This window comes from Strix aluco, chromosome 18 (genome assembly GCF_031877795.1).
Source record: "Strix aluco isolate bStrAlu1 chromosome 18, bStrAlu1.hap1, whole genome shotgun sequence".
Classification (NCBI taxonomy): Eukaryota; Metazoa; Chordata; class Aves; order Strigiformes; family Strigidae; genus Strix; species Strix aluco.
This window is the reverse complement of record NC_133948.1, coordinates 9504851-9526492: the sequence shown is the minus strand read 5'-3', so window position 1 is coordinate 9526492 and position 21642 is coordinate 9504851. Positions and strand designations below refer to the sequence as shown.

The 21642-nt window shown below is 38.3% G+C and overlaps 1 protein-coding gene across 4 annotated transcripts in view; it reads right to left on the bottom strand.

Moving 5' to 3' along the window:
- Nucleotides 1–21642, bottom strand: part of GNB1L (G protein subunit beta 1 like) — a 43439-nt gene that overhangs the window by 6945 nt on the left and 14852 nt on the right. For 3 of the 4 annotated variants that reach the window (XM_074844070.1, XM_074844073.1, XM_074844071.1), the window contains 4 exons: nt 10073–10200; nt 9708–9833; nt 7522–7684; nt 3678–3776 (listed from right to left, as the gene is read on the bottom strand). In XM_074844070.1, coding sequence (XP_074700171.1) covers nt 3678–3776; nt 7522–7684; nt 9708–9833; nt 10073–10188 — 504 coding nt within the window. In that variant the 5' untranslated portion in view covers nt 10189–10200. The remainder of the gene's footprint in view (nt 1–3677; nt 3777–7521; nt 7685–9707; nt 9834–10072; nt 10201–21642) is intronic. The other variant, XM_074844072.1, reaches the window with a different exon arrangement.

Below are 21642 nucleotides of genomic sequence, written 5' to 3'. Positions count from 1 at the left end.
GGTATCACATTATCGAATGAAGTTCTTCAAACTCGCTGGCTGTCAATGTCATGAAACAAACCTGCAGTGGCCAAAGGCTCACTGCCTCTGTTAATGGTCCAGACTATTCTCCCGCTGGTTATTATTTGCTCTAGGGGGAGTTAAACTAACAAGAGATGGGTGGTCTAGGCAATAAGACTGCTGAGTAAAAGCCTCATGTTCTTTCTCAGATTTATTCAGCCTAAAGAAATGTTTAAATGAGGAATGGATCTTGCTGAACAGGGAAGAAAATTGCCCCTTAAAAGAGGAAACCAAGGCGAAATCACCTACACTATCTTTCTGAACAGGTCTGTCCACCCCTGGGATCCTGCAGAAGCCTCATTCCTTGCTTTCAGATCCCTTTTCTTTTGAAAATGCAGGGAGCATGCTCTGGCTAGAAAGGCCCACAGAGAAGGTCTCTCATAATGCCCAGAATTTTTCTCTCAAATTTTTGATTTGCTAAGATAATATAAGATCAGAACAATGAATATATGTCAATATATGTGAATTAATGTTAACTCATCAGGTATTTTGGATGAAGAGTACCTAGTTTTTAATACCAGGGAAAAGTTCAAAAAAAATCTGAATCAAATGAACATTCCAGATTTTATTTATATATGATAAAGCGTAAAACCTTCAAAGCAAAACAAAGTGTTTCATAGCTACTTCAGTTAAGTTTGAAAAAGCCCACAGTTTGGGCATAAAAAAGCCCCACAATTATTTGTACTGCTCTTTGAGCACATGACTCCTCCAGAGCCCTGGGGCTCCAGAGAAGGCCTAGCTTTCCTTAGCCAGTGAAACAAGATTTGGGTGGGCAGGGTCAGCTCCTCTGCCTTACTCAAAACGGGATGGCCAGATTCTCATAGGTGCTTATAACCCGCATTAAGAGAAGAGAGACAAGTGAGTGTTCAGCATCATGGGAAATGCCAAGCAACATTTTTTTTTCTTTGCTGCTGTGTTTATCTTAGCTTAGATTTGAAAACCAGTAATTTGCAAATGAGATCTAAGATTGGTCTATTTTTTAAAAAATGTATTGTTTTCTGTGGAATGAAGGTCTCCCACACTATTTCTTCCTGACCTTCCCTAACCATATCAAGTGTAATATTTCAATGAGTACGTATACTTAAACAATAAAAGCTATTTAAAGATCAGGGGAGCTCTCAGCCTGGACTCACCAAGCAGGGGTTCACAACAGCCTGTTTGTTTCAGTTCCTAACAATGGACACTTCTGGTGAAAAGTCTTCACTATTCATGTTCTGTTTCAGTGGAAAAATGAAATTATAAATCATTGTTCTTCCTAAGCAGAACATTCTGTTGTTGCATTTGGATAACTGTCAAGGAAGGAAGAAAAGGTGATCTGCTGTCAAGTCAACAGGAATAATTGCTATAGTTTATATAAAGTAATAACTCTACGTTTCCAGTTTCTACATGTATTATTCCTGTTGAATTGTTTTGTTTGCACTATTACGCAACATGATGCCTTCCCCAAGGACTGCAAAAAATTTAAGGGAAGAGTATCCTCACTCCTGCAAATCCTACTCCACCCAATTAGTAATAGCAGGAAGGTGTGAAACTGAAGGGACAATGTATTTAACAATATGAACCTTCACAAGGAGAAAACCCACTGAATGAACCAATACATTTAAGGACAGACCTAGTAAAATGAGGGGTGAAAAAAAAGCTTCAAAACAACTAAATAAACAGCTGTAAGCTTTTTAACTGCTTAGGAGAAGCCAGTGAGGCTTAATCTAGAAGCCTAACCTAAGCCTTAATTTCCTTCTGCACTAAAGTAAAGTTTCTAATTCACACTGCTGCTGGTAAGGTGCGTTGTTTCCCTGATACATGGATGGTTTTTATTGGCATGCAGAAAAATATGATGATTCGTGGCTGCAGCCCCCCAACTCTTGTAGGACAACCATCCTGAGCATACTTCCTTCAGACCATTATGTGGCTCTCTCCATGTCAGCTTCTGTTTCAACTTGTTAATTTACTGTGCCATAAGCAACATCAAATAGTCTCTTAGGCAACACATTGCCCATAAGCGATGGGTTGGGGAGTGCTCATCTCCTGGGTATGTCTATATTGCCCAATGCAGTAATGTACAAAGAAATCCTGGATGGCCTCTGTTCAGGAAGGGGTGCAGCTGGGTTAGCTCCTGTTCTGTTTTATGGTTACAGGGTTACTCAGTGAGCTACTTCCAGTGAAACCACAAAACAGAATGCAGAGCATCGCTTTGGTACACCACATACAATTATTTCCCCTTACGAGTATCCTCCTCCCCCATGCTTTTAAACCGAGTTGCACACATTTGTGGAAGAGCAAATACAGCTGTGAGACTGTAAGGGATTATCTATCCTTGCCTGTTGCAGTCTAGGAAGTTGTGGTGACTTCCCAAAGCCAGAATTTACATGGAATAATTTACCTCTCCCAGTTCCCAGTCCTCTGCTTTATCCCCACTGGCAACAAAATTAAAAACTACATAAAATTAAGACTCTGCACCTGCTCTGCTTCCTAAAGGAATAGCAATATTAATGCATGTAGAAAATATGGCAAGACAGAGGGCTTTTTATACAGGCAACAAAATTTTCAACACTGAACATTGTCTCAGCTATCTTCATCTTATTAAAAAACATCCAGGAGACAGAAAATCCCATTCATTTCATTAAGTACTGAACACTGATTGCATTTTTAGGAGAAACTTTCTGTTTAACAGAAGACTAATCAGTCTATTTAATCTTCCTTCTAATTCTTTTTTTCCAGTTTTTAATTATAGCACGGGACTTGAACTGTGGCCTCTCCTACTTTTGTCTGAAGTCACCAACTGAATTTCTCTAGACTTCAGTTGGTTCAGGACCTCGAGTGAAGACACTAAGGCCTCAAATTCAAACTGATTGATAATTTTTTCAACTGAAACCAATACAAATGTTCAGATGAACCTGCAGGAATAACATAATTGAAATCCACTCGGATGGTACTGCAGACCTATAACAGTATGTGGTCAGGGGGTTAAACTGGGAATCAGCTTTGCCACCAATTGTTTGGAGATTTAGAGCCAATTACCTCAACTCCTTCCTCCCTCCATGGCCACCTTTTTGTATTACTTGTCTTTCACTGTTGGCACCCCATAAACTTTATTTGCTGAATATTCTGCAAATGTGGGGTTTTTTCATTAACTGCTTTTATTTACCTTTTTGTCCAAAGTCAATAGCACCATAAATATTTTGTTCCTATTGTATGTCTGGAATAGAAATGTTCATAGAGTGCTTCCTTGTCCCGAGGGCATTGAAGTGAATGTAACTTGCCATTAAAATCACTGGTTTTAAGTAACCCAATCATTTCTCATCATTCGTAATGCAATGAGAAACCATAGCAAACAACTGGCTTCGGTAAGTCACTCATTTTCCTCTTGATTGATGCAAAAACCGTATCTATCCTAAGGATACAAAGCTTTCCCTGAGCATTTGCAAATCTTCCATTAAAGCTTGGAAAGCGCTGAAAGTTACATTAAGGATGTTCACAAATCTTTCCCCCCTTTAATAGTATAATTACTTGATTGGTTTGATAATAAATCAAAATCCAAGTGAAGAAAGATTCATGTGCTTCATATAAAATGAATCACAGGGAAAACATTTCACAATTAGCAGGCGCTCTTGCCTTACCTGCCATAACTTCAGACACATGGGCATGCCCAGCTTGGCACCCACCTCTGGCTTCAAGGTACAGACTGACGTCTTGGATGGCAGCTCCAAAACCTGAACCTGACATCAGGAAAACAAGAGTACTTGGTCAGGCTCCAGGTCAAAATGCTGCTGTTAAAAACACAACTCTTTTAAGGTGATTAAGGCTAGTATAAGCTCTTCCAGTAACAACTGTCTGGAGGAAACTGAGGAATGCGTGTTAAGTTGGAGCTGTAGGGGAATCTACAGCTATCTAAATAAACGCATTGTTTTAGGAACGACCGGACAAAACTGCTAGAATGAACGCATCCTCTTCTTCCACTCTTCTATTTAATCTGTATTATAGCCTTCTTTCCATAGAGTAGATGATATTGTGCATACACCAGATAATATTACAGACTGCTTAATCTGAAAACACTTCACTGCTACCTCTCCCTTTCCCCTTTTTCCATCTCTGCTGGTAATTTTTTTGTTAGATTCACTTGTGGACATTTGCATTGTCTCCTTTGTTCTGTCATGGTAACACAGAGCTTGCATGGAAATATAGGCAATAATATATCTAAGGTGGATTTTTTATTTACTGGCCAACTGCGCTAACAAAATATAAACCCAGAATTATCTGCTAATGCAGGCTGGAGCAGTGATGCACACAGGTATTTTTAACACAATATTGTCTGACCCTACTCAGAGCAGGGTCAGACAATATTGTGTTAAACACCTGCTCTCTGTCTACAGAGCAGCTTCTACTGTTGCTTGCACTGATGGTAATGAATTATGGATCTGATTTATTTATTTATTTATTTATTTTTTAGCATTGGGTAAGTCTTTCCTCTGCCAAGGAGGTAGCTCATTTCCACCTCGGGATGATGGCAGGCAAGATCAGGGGACTCTGCCTTTGCAATTTGGCACTGGAAGGTTTCGAGTCTTGACTGACACAGAAGTGCCTCACTCCGGGCTGATTCTCAAGCCTGGAACTGTGGAGAAATAGAAGTTCTTAGGTATCAAAAACTTGCTGCCAGGAACATTGCTGTTACTCAAATGCACACTTAATCACTATGGTGATCTTTTATTTTAATTAAATAAACAATGGTCTGCATTATCTCATAAAATTAAGGGACTTCAAACATTTGATAAATCCAGCATCACCAGCCATTCTAGACTATTTCAGAATGTGCAAAAGCCCAGCAGTGCTGTCGGACAGCCCCAGTCATGTGAATTTCCTTAAGCATCTGAGATGAGGTATTACACAAATATGGCTCCTCTGGGAGCCATCAATCAAGACCAGGGCAGCTGCGATGGCTTTCCAATCCCATACCTTTAGTTCAAAGCTTGCCAGGACATCTTCCTATTTCTAGAGGTTGTCAGCCAGCCTGCCAAAAGCCAGCTGCACTCTAGGACTGCAAGTTGACAATGTACTAAACACAATATACAGAACACTTTCTAAAGCCACTTATCAATGGAGCAGGAAACTATTCTCCAGATTTGAGGAATGGAGACTACAGGGAAGAGCCTTCCAGTATGGAGACCAAACCTATGAACAAGCCAAAGTTTGATCATCTGGGAATTCTGGTTCTTTGGAGCTACACTCTTAACAAAAGATGCTTTTCTCTTGGCAACTTTCTTGCTATCAACGTAACGACCAAGTTAGCTATTGCAGGAAATGGGCTATAAATACAAAGATGACCTGCTCTCATCTTGCATCTTTCATCACTGGCTCTCCAAAGGGCATTGCCTCCTAGACAAGATTGCAACTTTTACGTAATAAGTAATGATAAGTGTGCTGTGATAAATGCACTTCTGCAGGTTAAAACAAAAAAACCCCCAAACCCTCCTTTGCTTTACCTTGATTAAAACCGAACGAACTGATACAAGGGCTACAGTTGGGCTTGCAAAGGACAAAGAAAAACACAAAGATGAGAAAAGCTTTTTGCAGAAGGCAGGCAGGCATGAGCTGCCTATGCTAGACTGACAGTTCCAGAGACTGCATTAGAGGCAACTGAGCCTTAGAAATAAATACTATTTCATATATTTTGACAACTGTAACCTTAAACTTGAAGTTCTGTGTTTATATTGGTTTTGCTTAATAGGAGAAAGATTTGCCTTTGCCTGAGGTTAATAGTGTTCCTGGGTGGCTAAAACTGGCCACAAGGAAACACACCCTTTTTCTTTTTCACATTAATAAAGCTTTTAACATGTTTCTGGCAAATTGGCAAGAAAAGTGCGTGTAACTCATAATTGGTGATTTAAATGTAATCATGAACAAATAAATGCCTGTTCAGATCTCATTATTTATGGACTGAACCTGCTTTAAGACAAAATTACTCTTTTTTTGGGCACCAGCCAAGCATAAACACTTATTAAGTCTTAATTTTAATCATAAGCTGCAAATGTACTGTGTCTCACACAGTGCTGCCTATTTGGAAGCACTATATATTATGGGAGCTTATGTGAATTTATTGAAACCTGACACAGTTCTAATGTAAAGGTTCATACACAGAGTGGAACTCTTTTACCTCAGGAGACAGCAAATCGTTATCAGTTTGCAGGGCCCAAGCAAACAAATGAAAATAAAACAGAGATGAGTTGTAAGAGACATTGGGGTAAACATCTCTTTGGATCAGATGATTATTTAATTCTTCACTACCAGAATGTGTGTGTGTACTCTGCCTGACACAAAAACTCTTCTCAGGCTGACACAAGAATGCACTTGTCAATTTTGTTTGACTTAAATACTATTGAGCACTGCTGTAAAATGAAGAGAGTTCTTTCTTTGATCAGAGCAAGGTATGGGACTTAGAATAGTTATATTTACTGGTGCGGTGGTTGTGTCTACAGGCTTACCCAGTCCTGTGAAACTGAACATTCTGGCTGTGAGCCAACAAAGTACTTAAATATGTGCTTAACTTCTGAATAATAAAAAGTTCACATTTTCTTGCAATACAGGCATCACTCCCACTTATTACTTCGTATATAAAATATGCAATTTTCAGTTTCAAGATAAGCATCCTATAGTCCAGAAAAGCACGTGACCTTTTACACTCATGAACAATTTGCAATTAGCTACAATATTTCTTTTAATATTTATGCCACTTTTTTCTTTTTTCATATTTTTGGTATTTTGATGTCAAGTATTTGAAATAATTGATTTCTGTGTGATGTCCTCAAAGAAAACAAAAATACAATTTCTACAAAGCAGAAGTGGAAATTGCCAACAAAGCTGTCAGTCAGTGATTGCTGTGATAATGGGTATTAGATGTGGACTCATCCAGTAGGAACTGAAACGGACCCTACAATTATCTCACACTGAGCAAACCTCTGGCCGCTAATAGTAATTCAACTATTTCCAGCCAAAGTACCAGTTAAAGAATTAGCCTGGGGTGAAAGACCACATATCGCATTACAAATCACCTGCACCTCCCCTTCTCTCACCAAACACGACTTTCAGCTTCAGATGGAAGATGAGTACCTCCATCTGATGACAGACTTTCTAACCATTAGTTCCCCAGAAGGACTCTTGTTCCCCTTTAACAGCATTCAGCAGCACCAGAAGAGTTTTCAAAACTCCTGCACATGAAAGACCAGCAGCAGCTGCAAATACTTAAATGTCAGACCAATCTTGGGGTGGTATCCTTGTTATTAGAGCATGAGTTATATAATTCAGTCATCTTTCTGGCAGGTAGAATTAGTGATTAGAACCCCCAAAGGTTCCTTGTGCTGCCCTCTCTTGAGCAGAGAATTTGAGAGCAATGATGCTTCCCCTTCCAAACGATCTCATTTCAAAACCAAAAGCAATCTCCCAAGCACCAGAAAAAGAGATACTTCCTACCTCCTCCAGGGCTTTGGCTGCCATGGCCATTAGCCAGCGTCCCTGTGCCACCTTTAACAGAGAGCATCTGCAGAATCCCACATTCTCCGTGAAGACAGAATCCGTCACTGAAGTCCGTCCCTCTGCTAAATCCCACAAGCAGATCCTCTGGTCACGACCCTGGCTGTTACAGTAAAGTCATCCATGAGCATCAGGTCCGAGAAAGCCTGGCTCCCTGCAGGTTAGCATTTCAAAGTTGGGTCTTTAACATGCAGTAAAGGCGTGAGCTTAGTACAGCTTCTGTGGGGTATTAACTGGGTCTTTCATGGAATGTGTGGGAGCTCAGCATCACCGAGACCACTGCCCTTCTGCCAACAGGTTCAACAGTTACCGGGAGGAGGGAGGGCCCCGGTCAGTCATACACTGCAGTCGCAGCCAGCCATGTTCCCTTGTGAAGAGACTTGATCAAACACAGTTATTCCATTTGTATGTGAGTATATATTTATGAAGTCTCACAAGTATTTGAACATATTCATAATAATAAAAATACTTACATTTTACCATTGATTAGATGGTAATTTAAAAGGAAACAAAAGTATCCAGAGAGTAACACATTTAACACTCTTTCACCCTAGCAATGAAATAGAAATGTCAGGCGTGTTGACAGCTGAAAGACAAATAGCAAGACACCAAAGACCGCATCAAAGACCAATAAAAAGCTACAGTTATTCAGTGGTCAACTTCCCATAGCCACGGGGAGGGCACAGAAGACAGTTATGACTGTGTAAGTGTGGAGACACAACAGGAGAGGGATTGGCAGTGCAGCGAGTAGCAGGAATTGAACAATTAAATGCTGTGGTTAGAACATCCAGAACCAGAAAACCAACAGCTACATCCCTGATGTACTAGTGCAGCTCACACAGAGCCCTCTGCACACCTCTCCGTCCCACAGAAAAGCCTGTGTGTTGGTCCCAGACAGTAAGACCAAGGAGGCCAGACAAAGGGCATGGCATTAACCGCTACATATTTATGTGATCTCACTGGCTCTGGAACAAAGACCACCGTGGAGAAGCTTCCAATCCACAAACTACAGTAGCACAAGATATGTGTCCTCATGTTATCACCTGGGACAAGGAGTCATCAGAAATCCCTTAGCCATTTCTTACTTTAATTAGCAGTATCACCTGATGGAAGTATGAAACCAAAACAGAGCTAGATGCAAACCTACAGACTGTTGGGACTTCTTCAACATCAATAGAGAAACTCCCGTCTGCTGTTCAGCTGAGTGACAAACTGTCAAAACATTTATAGCACTGGGCATACAAACAATGTGGTACTGCAAGAAATTGTTGTGATTTAGCTTTAGAACAGAAAAACAAAAAATACAGGTAACTGCTGTCCTAAAATCACACTGCTATAAATAAACAGAAAAAATAGAGGTATGGAAAAACTCTATAATTATACAAACAATGCTCATTCAATATGATTTTATGGGGCAGAGTGTTGATAATTGTACTTAAGCAGATAACAAATATAAATGCTAATGAGTTCCACTGTATATTATAAGAGATGTCTTCTCTAGATAAACATGTCAGAACACCTCCTAGTCACACAGACACTTTGGCATCTACTCTAGATCACCTGTCTAATCCAAAGTACACAAATCTTCCCGACCTTCACTTGCTAAACGAGAACAGAAGATATTTTGCAACGAAGCAAAAGCGTGCAACTCAGCATTCTTGCTCATTTTCAGTCTTCCATTCTCCATCTCTGATTCTTCACTTCCTTCCTTACCTTTTCTCCCTCTCCCCTCTATTTATAAACTCTTTATATCAATTTTGATCTTCCCTGAGAACCAGTCGTGAAGCATTTGTCAACTTTAAACCCAGGTGTATTTCCTTCACCCAAAGAACTCACCTGATCTCAGTGCAATAATAAAGACACTATGGACCCCAAGCTGTTGCGATGTCATCACATATATATCATAAAGAGATTAATTGTATCATTTTTTCCACTTTTTGTTCTACAGTTTTTCTGTATTTTTGTACTTCTGTACATTTCCATATGTGTTGGAGAGATATTGGAGAGACTTTCAGTGACACCAGAAATAAGCGATCCCTTTTTTTTTTAATAACTTTTTTTTTCCCTCTTCTTCAATCGTCACAGAAACAAGAATAATTTCACTGTTTTTTGCCTGCTTTGCTAACCTGAGGAGCCTGTCTTTACCACCCATTGTCTCCACGCAGTAGACAGATTTTCTTCCATGGCCATCCAGTGCTGCATCCACTCTGTGTGTCTTCAGGTTCCAGACATGGATAAACCCATTCTCAGACCTGGCAGTAAGAACAGATGCTTTTAGTGTGACCACTGCAGATGATCTGATAAGACAGTCTGATACTTCCTCCTTTTTTTTCAAAACTGAAACTGTATGTACAAAGACAACACACCCATCATTCACCAACCATGCATTTTGTTGTTTTCTCCAGATATAATTTATCTAAATAATACACTTTGTTTTAAAAGGAAATCTCCATATGATGCTCAACTCAGCCAGAAATCCTGGTTTACTTACCCAGAGAAAAGAATGGGGACATCACGTTCTTGGCCTCCACAGGAAAAATGCAGAGTGTGGACTGCAGCACTGGTACCTCTGAGAACAAACTGTGGATCTGGAGGTGGCAGAGCCATCCGAGCAATGAACTGGGGGGGGTGAGAAGATACAGATATCACAGAGTGCAAGGCAGCCTAAAGTGAAATTACAACTTGAAATATATTCTGATCAGGACATTTGCTTTTCCTAGTCACTTTCCTCTTTGGATTATCATTACTGGATGCTATTTCTGTCTGCCATACAGTTCAGCGTAAAGTATTTCCTCTTAACATCGACTGACCAAGCAGCTGTCCAATCTGGTTTTAGCTGCATTCCTTTTTAAGGAAGGTAAGTGCTGAGCTGGCCACATGTATGCACCTCTTGTGCACTTGTAAATACAAAATTGTTCAGCTGTTCTCCCTGCTGCAAAAAGGAAGAGCTACAAAATACAAGAAACTGGATACCCATAATTTCAGTGGGCAAGCAATTTATCATTCCATTTAGCCCCTTGGCAAGTCTTTCCCCTTCCTCCCCATAAAAATACTACTGTGCTTTCCACTCACAACCATTTACAGAAAAGCATTGCAGTGAACTTATCAACTGAAAAGAATTTCAGATGAGATTAGAGTTATTAATCCCATTACTCCCAAGTTCTTGAATTTTTGGTTCCAAGCATGGTTACTTGAAAAAAAGAAATGCAGTATTTCACACTAACTTAGTGGCTACTGTGTTAAACATTTTATTTTAAGGGGTTTGTATTCCCCAAAGGATCAATAGAGACGGATGCTTTCAGCTTTATGTCATCGGTTCAAACGTGGTCCAAGTCAGCAAAGAACAGGACAAGTATATGGGGAAGCATGTTGCCCTGTCTGACATGGGAAATGTGAAGGACAATTTATTATGAACGTGCAGGGACAGTTTGTGTGACCTGGTTAGGCACACTCTTCCTGATCCGGCACCTTCACCAAGTGTTTCCGTTCACGTTAACACCTTTGCAGGCAGTTGTGCACAAGCACAAAGGAGGAGGATGACTTTTCTGTGTTTTGACTTGCTGCAAATGACCCTCCAGACCTGTGGTGGGACAAGGTAACCAGCAGATTCTTTGGCTGTAAGTACCATTTGCAATCATTTGGGAAATGCATTATAACATGCATTACAAGAAATATTTTCACTGCTTTATCTGTGACATTACTTGCCATGCTTGTACTTCTGCTTCTTCCTTTCTGACCTGACCTCATACAGAAAAAGATGGCTTTTGCCACAACATGTCAACTCTCATTACTCTTTCCCATTCATCCATATATTACACCAGATTAAACAAAAAGTTTTCTAAATTCAGTAAAGGAAGATCAGCAGGTGTTTTTCTGCCTGTTGGTTCACAGCAGAGGAATTGCAGGGAATCAGAACAGAGCGCTAGAGCTACAAGTTACATGGTAAATCAAAACAGCCCAACTTTTAATTGTCATCTCGCTTCAGTATCAGCTTTTGAATAGTATTTAATGGATGCACTTGTTATTGCACCTCATTTGCAGGTCTACCTTGAGTGTTTATAGATTGGTAATCACCATGGTATCTATAGGTCCTAATTAAACACAATTATCTTTTAGGACTAGTGATGAAACAGGATTCTTCAGCATAATGTGCAATTCTCCCTCAATAGCACTGTGTAATTAGGTATGAAAATAATGAGCTCAGTGGATAACCTCCATGTTTTAGTGCCCTGACTCATGTGTTTTATGATGTTGTCTGATGATCTAGACTCATGACAGGCTGGAATAAATTTTCAGATGACGACACAAGGTACAGGTTTGCCCCCATGGTGAGATCCAGCTCCCAAGTGCCCATCTGTAACGTGCTTCTCCTGTGTTATAAACCTGTTAGACTAAGGATTTTGTCACCAAAGGTCACCTCTTTGGGACACTCCAGCTGTATGCTGTTGCCCTCAAAATGACACTTTTTAGAACCATGTAAATAAAATAGCAGCTAGCGGCTTGTCAGAGGAGCGGGGTCCCTCTTCACGGTGGGACAATCCTGGGTTACTGCACTGAGCAAGCAAGGCAAAATAGAACTGAGTCAACCCAGAGGCTATCTGGGATTACAAGGCAGGTTTTTAATAGCATTTTTCTAATTACTGACACAGAAGTTTTTGCTGACAGACAGCAAGTGTGTGCGTGGCTGTGGGAAGGGTTTTACCTGGCATGAAACAGACGCTACTAATGCATGTCTTTACAAGGACAATATTTCAGAAAAATCCTCAGACTGGCTACAGGAAAAAACCCAACAACTAAAAACATACTTTCAAGCTGTAAGCAAATGAAGTGACTTTTTGCCCCCTGAAGCCTGGTCCTTTGCTTGCTTTTTTGCTTATAATGTATGTGAATCTGGAAACTGGGCTTAATACTAGATCTATGTACTTTTTTATTTGTCTTATGAGATGACTCCTTATTACTTCCTATCGCGACTCAGCAGAAGAGCAACAGTGTGACAGTATTAAGCATCTGATTTTTCTTCCGGCAAGTGCTGAACTATAAAATTGTATCTGAGCTGTCGTCTTCATCCATGAGTGTGGACAAGTCACTTAAGACCAAGATTTAATTAAAAGTTCTTAGGTACCTAAATCAACAGAAAGTCCCATGAGGTCACAAATAGATGGAAATTTGGTGCCCTGGTGCCTTAAAAACTCCAAGAAAGCATCCCTCTGTTCCTGTTGACACATAAACATCCTCAAAAAAAAATGACATTTAGCTTACCTTCAACTCACCAGGTAGCTCAATTTCTCTACTTTACTTACAGGGATAATGAAACACATTGTGGTATATGATACTAATAGCTAATGGCTATACCGTGCTTTGCTAAGCAGACAGCTACAAACATGCTAAATATGACAACTGTGCGATGGTTAAAGCCCATGAGTAAATTTTTCCAAAGTGCCTAAGTGATTTAGAAGCCTAAGACTCATTTTCAAATGAATTTTCAATCCTAAATATCTAGGACTTTTTAAAGTTTCACCCCAGGTGTCTGAAAATGAGTTCTCTAATTAGCACAACATTTATTTTCTTGTTAACTCCATCTAGCCCTCAGGGAGACCAATCTGTTCTTGTTAACTGGGGATATCTGCAGCAAATTTAATTAAATGAATTTGCTTAGCATTTAGGCTGGTCTGAGAGCAAAATCTGTCTCAAGGGCTTGAACAAGCGAAGTGCAACCTACAGAAGAAAGTTCATTTAAAAGCATCGTAGGGCTAGACTGCATGTTTGTCCCTGAAATACCCTCATGCTATGACTCCTGCCTCCTGTGAAAGGATGTTAAAAGATATTAATTTTGCTTATGACATTATTTGTTTGCAAGAGGGTATCACCAGTAAGAAATGCAATGCCTCATCATTACACTCCTGTTTTTTAAAAGATGTTTCACTTTTTATTTCTTCCAGCCTTCCTTGTGCTGGTAACATCATCCTCCTTCAGGGGCTGAGCTACACTCTGATGTGATACAGACAACTAGATGTATTTTTCACAAGGTGCACTGCAACCCCTTGAGCTCCTGCACAGATTATATTTGCTACGTGAGCGAGTAGTGGAAACTCCAGCTGTTCAAATTAGTGTCTCAATTAGCAAACGGCTATGTGCACCACACATTAGGTACTAAAAAGGGTTTTGACAAAAAAAATGCTTCTACTAAATGCCAGAACAATTGAATTTCCTTTAAAATTACATTATCTTAAAGAACAATTCACTATTAATATCCCTCACAAAACTTACTTTGTTTAGGTTGCAGTTAGAATAATCTTCAAACCATTTGAATTTCTATACAGTGGTATTCCAGTATCATCACTTCAGCATTTGATATAAAAAAAGTTAAGCTTTTATTTAATGAGAGTCACTTAAAATATGTAAATGTCAAAAGGATTACCTTAGAAAAATCTCTCAGAGAATTAAAAACATTAACAGATTCCCACAGGAAAAATTCCAGCAGAATTCAGCAACCCTCCTGTTCCCACTCCTGTCACTTGTATTTCTATCACACATTGAAGCAAAAACAAATTGCTATTAAAATATCATCCAAACACCCTCCTCCCCCTACAAACTCCGCAGTTCAGTTTGAGATACCAATGGCTCAAGCAAAGACAAGAAAAAATCCTCTTCTTTTTTTCTTTAGGCTTATTTAGAGTAGTAAAAACTCAGTGGTAAAAGAGCTTTTTCAGGTATAGGAGAAATAAATCTCTCTAGGCATGTCTGGCAAACTGATTTGGGACTGAAACCAGCAGGTGTGCAGACATAATTACTACTGCAAAATATTCAACACATCCAGGTGTGCTCACAGATATATGAAATCCCTGTTATTTTTTGAAAATTCCTAGTCTACCAGGTGCCACCCTCCCAAAGGAAAAATCAGAGCAAAGAATGAGTTGGGAAAGATGTGAATAAATTGTTCTTCCCCCTTTCCAGGATGTTTCTTTTTAATTCGTACAAAACCCCTTCTTTAGCCTGCACTTCCATGCCTACCTGCATTCACTCGAAAGTTTTGTGACACTCTGCCATGTTGTACAGCGTAGCTCTAGTGCACATGTGTTTTCGGAGTGGATCACTAGCTGTAACTGCAGAGGAAGCCAGTGGAAATAAAAGAGGCCCTCAAATTAATACTGCAATGCAAACAGTTTTGTTTATTCCATTACATGTACCATCTCCAGCGTTAATATACAGCAGGCAGCCCTTGCAGTATGAGCTTTCCAAACACAATATTGCCATGTTTCCAGCCTGACACCCACTGCAGACAACTGGGTTTCATAGTGGTGAAACTATGAACTATCCTCTGCCGAAGAAACACCCTTATCACACGGCTGCCTGTGAGCACCGTGGCCCTTCCTCATGCAGCCAACTATCGCCTGGCTGGTGTGAGAGCTACTTAAGTAGCAAAGATAGATAAGGGGGGTCCCAACAGCACCCGATTCACCTCACTGAATTATGCCAGAACACAGCAGGACTTGGAAACATCTTGGACATCCCTGGTTGACATAAAATGCTGCCTGGTTATATGGCAGTTCTGGGAAGTGGAGAACAAGAGTTTAGGGCTACAAGAACCCATTTAATGAGTAGCATTTCCATACATAACTAAAAGAGATGCCAGACAAATCTGTACAAGTTGAATGAGTTAAAGTTCACCTCATCTGACTGCAAAAGTAAATTTCTATAAGTTATTGACTACAAAAGGTCTGAAAGCAAGTATATGGTCTGGTAAACAAATAATTCTTTGGACATGTTGTGACAAATTCTTAAGCTCAGGTTTTCATTTTGCATGTACAAATCAAAAAATGACAGAACACACTGAAATGGAAATAGCAATAGAAAGGGATGTTGTGAGACAGTCATCTGAAGAAATCTCTTTGCACCTGAAGTGAAAAGTAACTGACTGTACCAAGAAATACCTTTTTGTGCCCTGTAACAAGCTAACACATACAAAACACTTAAGGAAGAATTAAACAGCCACTTTGGTTAAAATCCAAAATTAAAAGCCAGGCAGCCTGCTTTTCACATTCTTTCCCCAGTCCACCAAAACACATGATATGTCTGTTGTATGCAAAGACAAACAGGCACTAGTAAAAATAAAATCAGTACAAGCTTGTATAGGAACTGCCTGCACAGATCAAGAGTTGTGGGAGTGTTACACAAATACTTGCAAAGGTCAGAGCCCCAGAATATATGAAAATTCACTCATCAGTCAACTAACACCACAGCTTTCAGTTTAAAGCTCCCTTTGCTATCTTTGGTGTTAAATTGAGATATAAATTGTATTATACTTCTAGGATTTCTTTAAAACTAATTTCAAAAATAATTTATTTCAAGTGGAAATTAGACATCAGTAGAAATCTTTAAATCAAGAGATTGATTTCAAGCAGAAGTTGGAATAAGTAGAAATTTCTGATTTAACCAGTAAAATGTACTAGTAAAGCACTCTTAATTTTCAGGAGTAAGGACAACCAAATGCTTTCTCTTAAATTGGTTGTTTTTCACATTAATACCTACCTATGACTACCAAAGTACAGATTAAGCCCAGTGACATATATTTGTATTTCATATGTGACTTCAGAACCTAAAAATTTTAAAAAAGGAAGAAAAATCACAACGGTGGCCTGGACACATTCATTACTGTGCTTGTGCTTGCACTGGAAATACAGTATCTAGATAGTGTAGATAAATTTCTAGATAGAATTCTCTTGCTTGCAAAGCTTGCTAGTTAGAGACACATGAATGTCAAAGAGAATGCAATGATTTGTATGACCTAGCTATACAATCCTTTATTAACTGATATCATAAACTTGTTGCCACACAGCCAACATTACAACTGACAAGAGTCCTTCTTTTTATAGGTTGGGAACACTAAATGCTGTCAGAGCTTTCATTCTAAATAGTCACCATATCATTTCTAATTACTAACAATGACTGCCTGCTCAGAACACTTCAAAAGTCTCATTTTGATAAGTGCTGAGAACCTCCATTGCCCACTGACTTCAAGGGAAGTTCAGAGTTACCCTCTCTCAGGAGGTCCCCAAAATTACCTTCTCTCCTGACATTTAGACAATGAACGATGGAAGTTTCCACATTTTGATCATAATAGTCAATGGACAGATAGCAAACAAAATTGCTTATCAACAATTGGTGATATGCCAGAAATCTAATGGGAGCAGAAAAGAAAATGACTAATAACCATCATGCAATGCAACACATTTTTAATGATGTCCACTCAGATAATGGCTCCTCACAGCGTTAGCACCTTTTTTTGTCTCTAAGCATCCCCTAACTGAATGAGGCTAAACCACAGTATATTACGACTTTAAGTAATGAAGTTTGCAAAAAAAATGTATATAAATGTCAGTGTGTAACCTTCTGGAATACTGAAACCCACACTTGTGTCTTGAGGTTCACCTTCAAATACTTCCATCTGCAATTTTTAAAAAAGTCACTGTACAATAATTATTTTCTATACGAAAACATAGATTCAGCATGGGAACAAAACTAAGAATGATTGTAATTATTTGAAAGACACAGAGTTAGCATATGGATCTCATTGCCACTTATACATTTTGTTCACTGAAACAAAAAGCTATTACTCAATATGTAAAAGCCATAAATTAACATAAACATTAATCATTCTAATACTCCCACTGTGTCGGACTGATAATTTTTTTTCAGTCTTTCATTCTGACATATTCGCCTTCAGCTATCAGCTGGTTGACCTTTTTTAACATGGCTAAACATTTTGGGCATTGCAAATCTTACTGAAGTAAACATTTTGGAGACAGCCAAATATCATGGATACATTCATGCCAAAATATGGGGTCTGAAAACACGAGAAACCCTGCTTCACATGTCACTGCACTAGCTTTTAATAAGGGAATCTAAAATAGAGCATGAAATACAGCTGAAACAGACGAAATTCCAGTGTTCCATAAACAGGTTCATTTTGCAGATGAGAGAAAAGACACCCATCTGTTTTACTTTCTGAAACCATTAATTGTTTGGTAAAGTGCAACGATATAACTACAGGCAGCCTTGTTTGGAGAAAGCAAGCAGGCATAAAAGCCCATAGTAGTTCAGCTCTGCAACACACCCTCCATAAAATTAATGAAGAAAAATCAACCACAACAAAAAAACCTAATTCTTTGAAAACCTGAAGAATATGAAAATGCACAATATAAGTGAAATGAAGCATTTATACAACTGTATCTCTATACCATACCATCAGCCCTAAAATGCATTAAAGTTTGTACACTTGATAAATCATTGTAATCTAGCAGAAAATTGATAAGCCAAGGACCATCAAAAGATTGTTTTGAGTAGCCCCTAGTTCAGCCATGCATAGCAATCTGTCAGCCACGGGGCTCTGTCTGCCCATCCTCCTTAATTAGGGGTGCTGCATAGTGCAGCATCAGCTACAAATCTTTTGGTTCCAAGAGCTAATAATGTCCTCAGATAGCATGGGCTTAATTAAACATCTTCCAGACATTTTAGCAGACATTTCCTGCAATAATGTTGTTTAGTAACAAACTATTAAAAAGAATTGACAGAGAAGAAATATATCAAGTTGTTACAGCAACTGAAGTTTTTTGGGCCAGAATTATATGTCTGCAATTAAGGATTCTGTAACTCTGAGCAATTAAAATATCACTTTATTTGAAAACTAATTAATTCTAAACACATATTTTTCCCATGACAAACTTTTATGATTATTTAATTTATTCCATTCTAATTACACTTTAATTAATCTACTCTTGTATAATATTATGCTGTTATTCTGGCATTTGACCAATGAAGACAATAAATTGATTGCAGTTCCGTTGTGCAAGAGCAGAAACTGTCATGCCAGTTTCAACACCACGTTTATTTATTTGTCTGTTCTATTACTTTTCTTTTCCTCCCACAGGGCATAGGAACATGAAACAACAGTACAAATTGGATGACATTTTGTCTTCTATACTTTTCTCTTCAAAGTGTGAAATATAACTTAAGAGTTTTCAGTATTAAGGAACTGTATATGTAACATGATATTACATCATAAAAATATAACCTATAGGAAATTATACTTCTAAAATACATCACACAATGATTTATCAATTGATTCCTGATGTACAGGACCATGTCCAGAGCTGCTGGAAACAGAGCTGTTCCCATTGACATTGAGCTCTGCTTAGGATCTGGCCTGATACAGTCAGCAATAAGGGAGAAAGAGACGAAAACCCATTTTCATACTTATCTTAAAATTACGTTAATTTCAGTATCTCAGTAAGTTTTACAAGACACTGCATTTTAATTTTGCGTCAAGTTACCTTAGATTCAACTAAAAAGCATATAAATTCTTTTCTTACTCTATAAATACTATATTTGGATTAAACTCTGATAAAATAAATATATACAAATATTTTATTACACACAGAATTAGTAGTGTTGTATTTTGCTTTGGCCATACTTGAAGTAAAAATGACTGTCATTTACAGTCAGAAGTCCTCAAGTTTCTCTGAATATGAACGTCCCCGAAATTCACAGTTCTTGCGCATTTGGTAGGAGGAGATACTGAGTAGTGACTCTTATGAAGACACAATGAAGCAATCTACTTTTCACATACTTTTAAAACTTCTGCTCGCATTCCTGGCTGTAAGCTTTCTTCTGCTTATGAAATAACCCCCTATTGTATATGCCTTACCAAGAGTGAGATGCCTTGCAGAGGTAGGCAATTAAATTAAAATGCACTGCAAGTTGAGCTCTGTCACTACTTTCCAAAATATTTCCTTTTACTTTAATCATCCAGTTTATATTTCATAGAACTAAAAAGACAAATACAAAATATGTTCACAAAATACATGTTTGTTAAAAGAGAAGAAAAAGATTCTGCACTTAACTGAAAGGCTAAGTACTTTACCAGCATTGCCATAGTGGGAGATAGATTTATATCAGAATATTATACCTGTTTTCTAGCCCCCATGTTTATATTCTCAACATTTGTTTCATAACAGTTAAAAAATATTGAAATTTCAGATAGCAAGTGGGATAAATTTACATAAACATAAAAGGAATATTAAATAACCAAAGGTAATTCCTATTTGTGTCCAGCTCATGTTTCAAATTCCAAATTTTGGATCTGATCTACACCTGTCCAAACTGCTAGATAATATTGGTGAGACTGCTCAAACGAGGAAGGGTTTGCAGGATTCATTCATTACACCAGTATTTCATAAACCATTTTCTCTTTGGAAGGTTTCTGCTTCTGTGTAAACTACAGCACATCTCTGGGACCAGCATTATTATGGGTCATTCTTTGTAGATGGAGAATCTGAGGCAGGGACAGTAAGTGACCTCCCAAGGTGGCACGGTCCCTAGAACTGGGGTTAGGACTCCACTCACTGACTGCAGGCACAGACAGTCCCTTCCCACGGCCACTGAGATTCACATGCCACATAGTATTTTAAGAAACAAAGCAATGTGGTCAGTACTTTAATCTGTATCAATTTATTAGGCTAAAACTTTAAATCGTTATTCAGGTGAACTCTCAAGGTCAGAAGCAACTGCGTTTCAGTAAAGACCATACCATTTGGTACATACATTTTACTTTCTCCAAGAACCCCTTCAGTATTTAAAAAAAAGGAAGACTTGGTGTTATGTAGATCACTTTTAAATATGAGTCAAAGTTACAGATTATAAAGTATTTTTATGCTACGAAATATCTCCCAAAATTCAAGCTTAATTACTAATAGTATGTGTCATTTGTCTATTAGGATTCTCATCCAATACAGAGTAAGATTTGGATAAGCCAAGTTACTGGAGAGCAAATTAGTCCAAGAAATCTAATAAGGATCACTATAATTCCAGTGCAAACAGGAATGACATTTACAAGACAAATATTACCTGAATATCAAATAATAATTAAAAAAAGAGTTTATTTTAACAGTTTAGGCTAAGTTTACACTTTAGATACAAACCCACAATTGTTCTTTCATGCCAGTTTGATCCCATAAGTCTATATCCATTTTGCATAAGCACGTAGGATGCATTAGTTAGACATGTTCATCTCCAAGGCTCTGACATAAGAGTAATCATATGTTAAACAGTTAAATTATTAAAATGTGGGGCATATTAATAAAAAGCTGGTCCCACATTTAACAGTGGTTGAATACTGATGATGCTTAATTCCCAGTTTCTAGTACTGACTGTTTCCAATACCTGCAATGCTCTGATCAGTTAGTTTCTCTCTGTTTTAAGGAGTAACGCTAACTACTATTCAGCAAATGGAGAGAAATAAAACCAAAGTTACAGCATAGAGTTACATAGTTTACACATGTAACTTCAAGCTTCATTCCTCTCATCCATGATAAACCACTCCTGACCAAAAATGCAGTGAAAAATGCAAAACTGTTTCACCGCCTTAATTTGAAACTTCGAACAATTCTGCAGTACCTGAACTTGAACTCCCAGCCTTTGAATGTGTGCTGAACAGCCCCCTATTGTACCGCACTTTTATGCTGGCAGGAACTGAAGTGTCAATCTCTCATCAGATAATCAGATTATGTCATGTTCTGACCAAATTCATTAGGAAAACTTTTACCAACCCTATTATCTCAAACCAGAAAATCTAGATCAAAGTATAACCGATTTTACAGCACAATAAAACTCTTATAAATATTTAAACACTAATTAAAAGGCCTCTTTTGTTAAAAGTAAATAAATAATTGAAAGCTATGTCTTCTTATAAATGCTATTGAATGCAACCATATTTATCTCATGCTTCTCAGAAAAACAGGACATATATATGGTGGAGAGTGGGAAGCAATGCACTTAAAAGCAGTCATTTGAGAAGATGAAGGGTTGCTAGACTTTTAAATCATGTGCCTAAAGTAAGTCACACTGAGTGCTCATTCTACTGACAAAGCATTAACCCCTGAATGTCTTTGTTAACTCCATTCATATTGGTCAATCCTATCTACTCACTTTATACAGATGTCCTGAGTGGATGCTACATCCAAAAGGAGAGAAGAAATACTTTTTAAGGAAATCCTACATCAATGA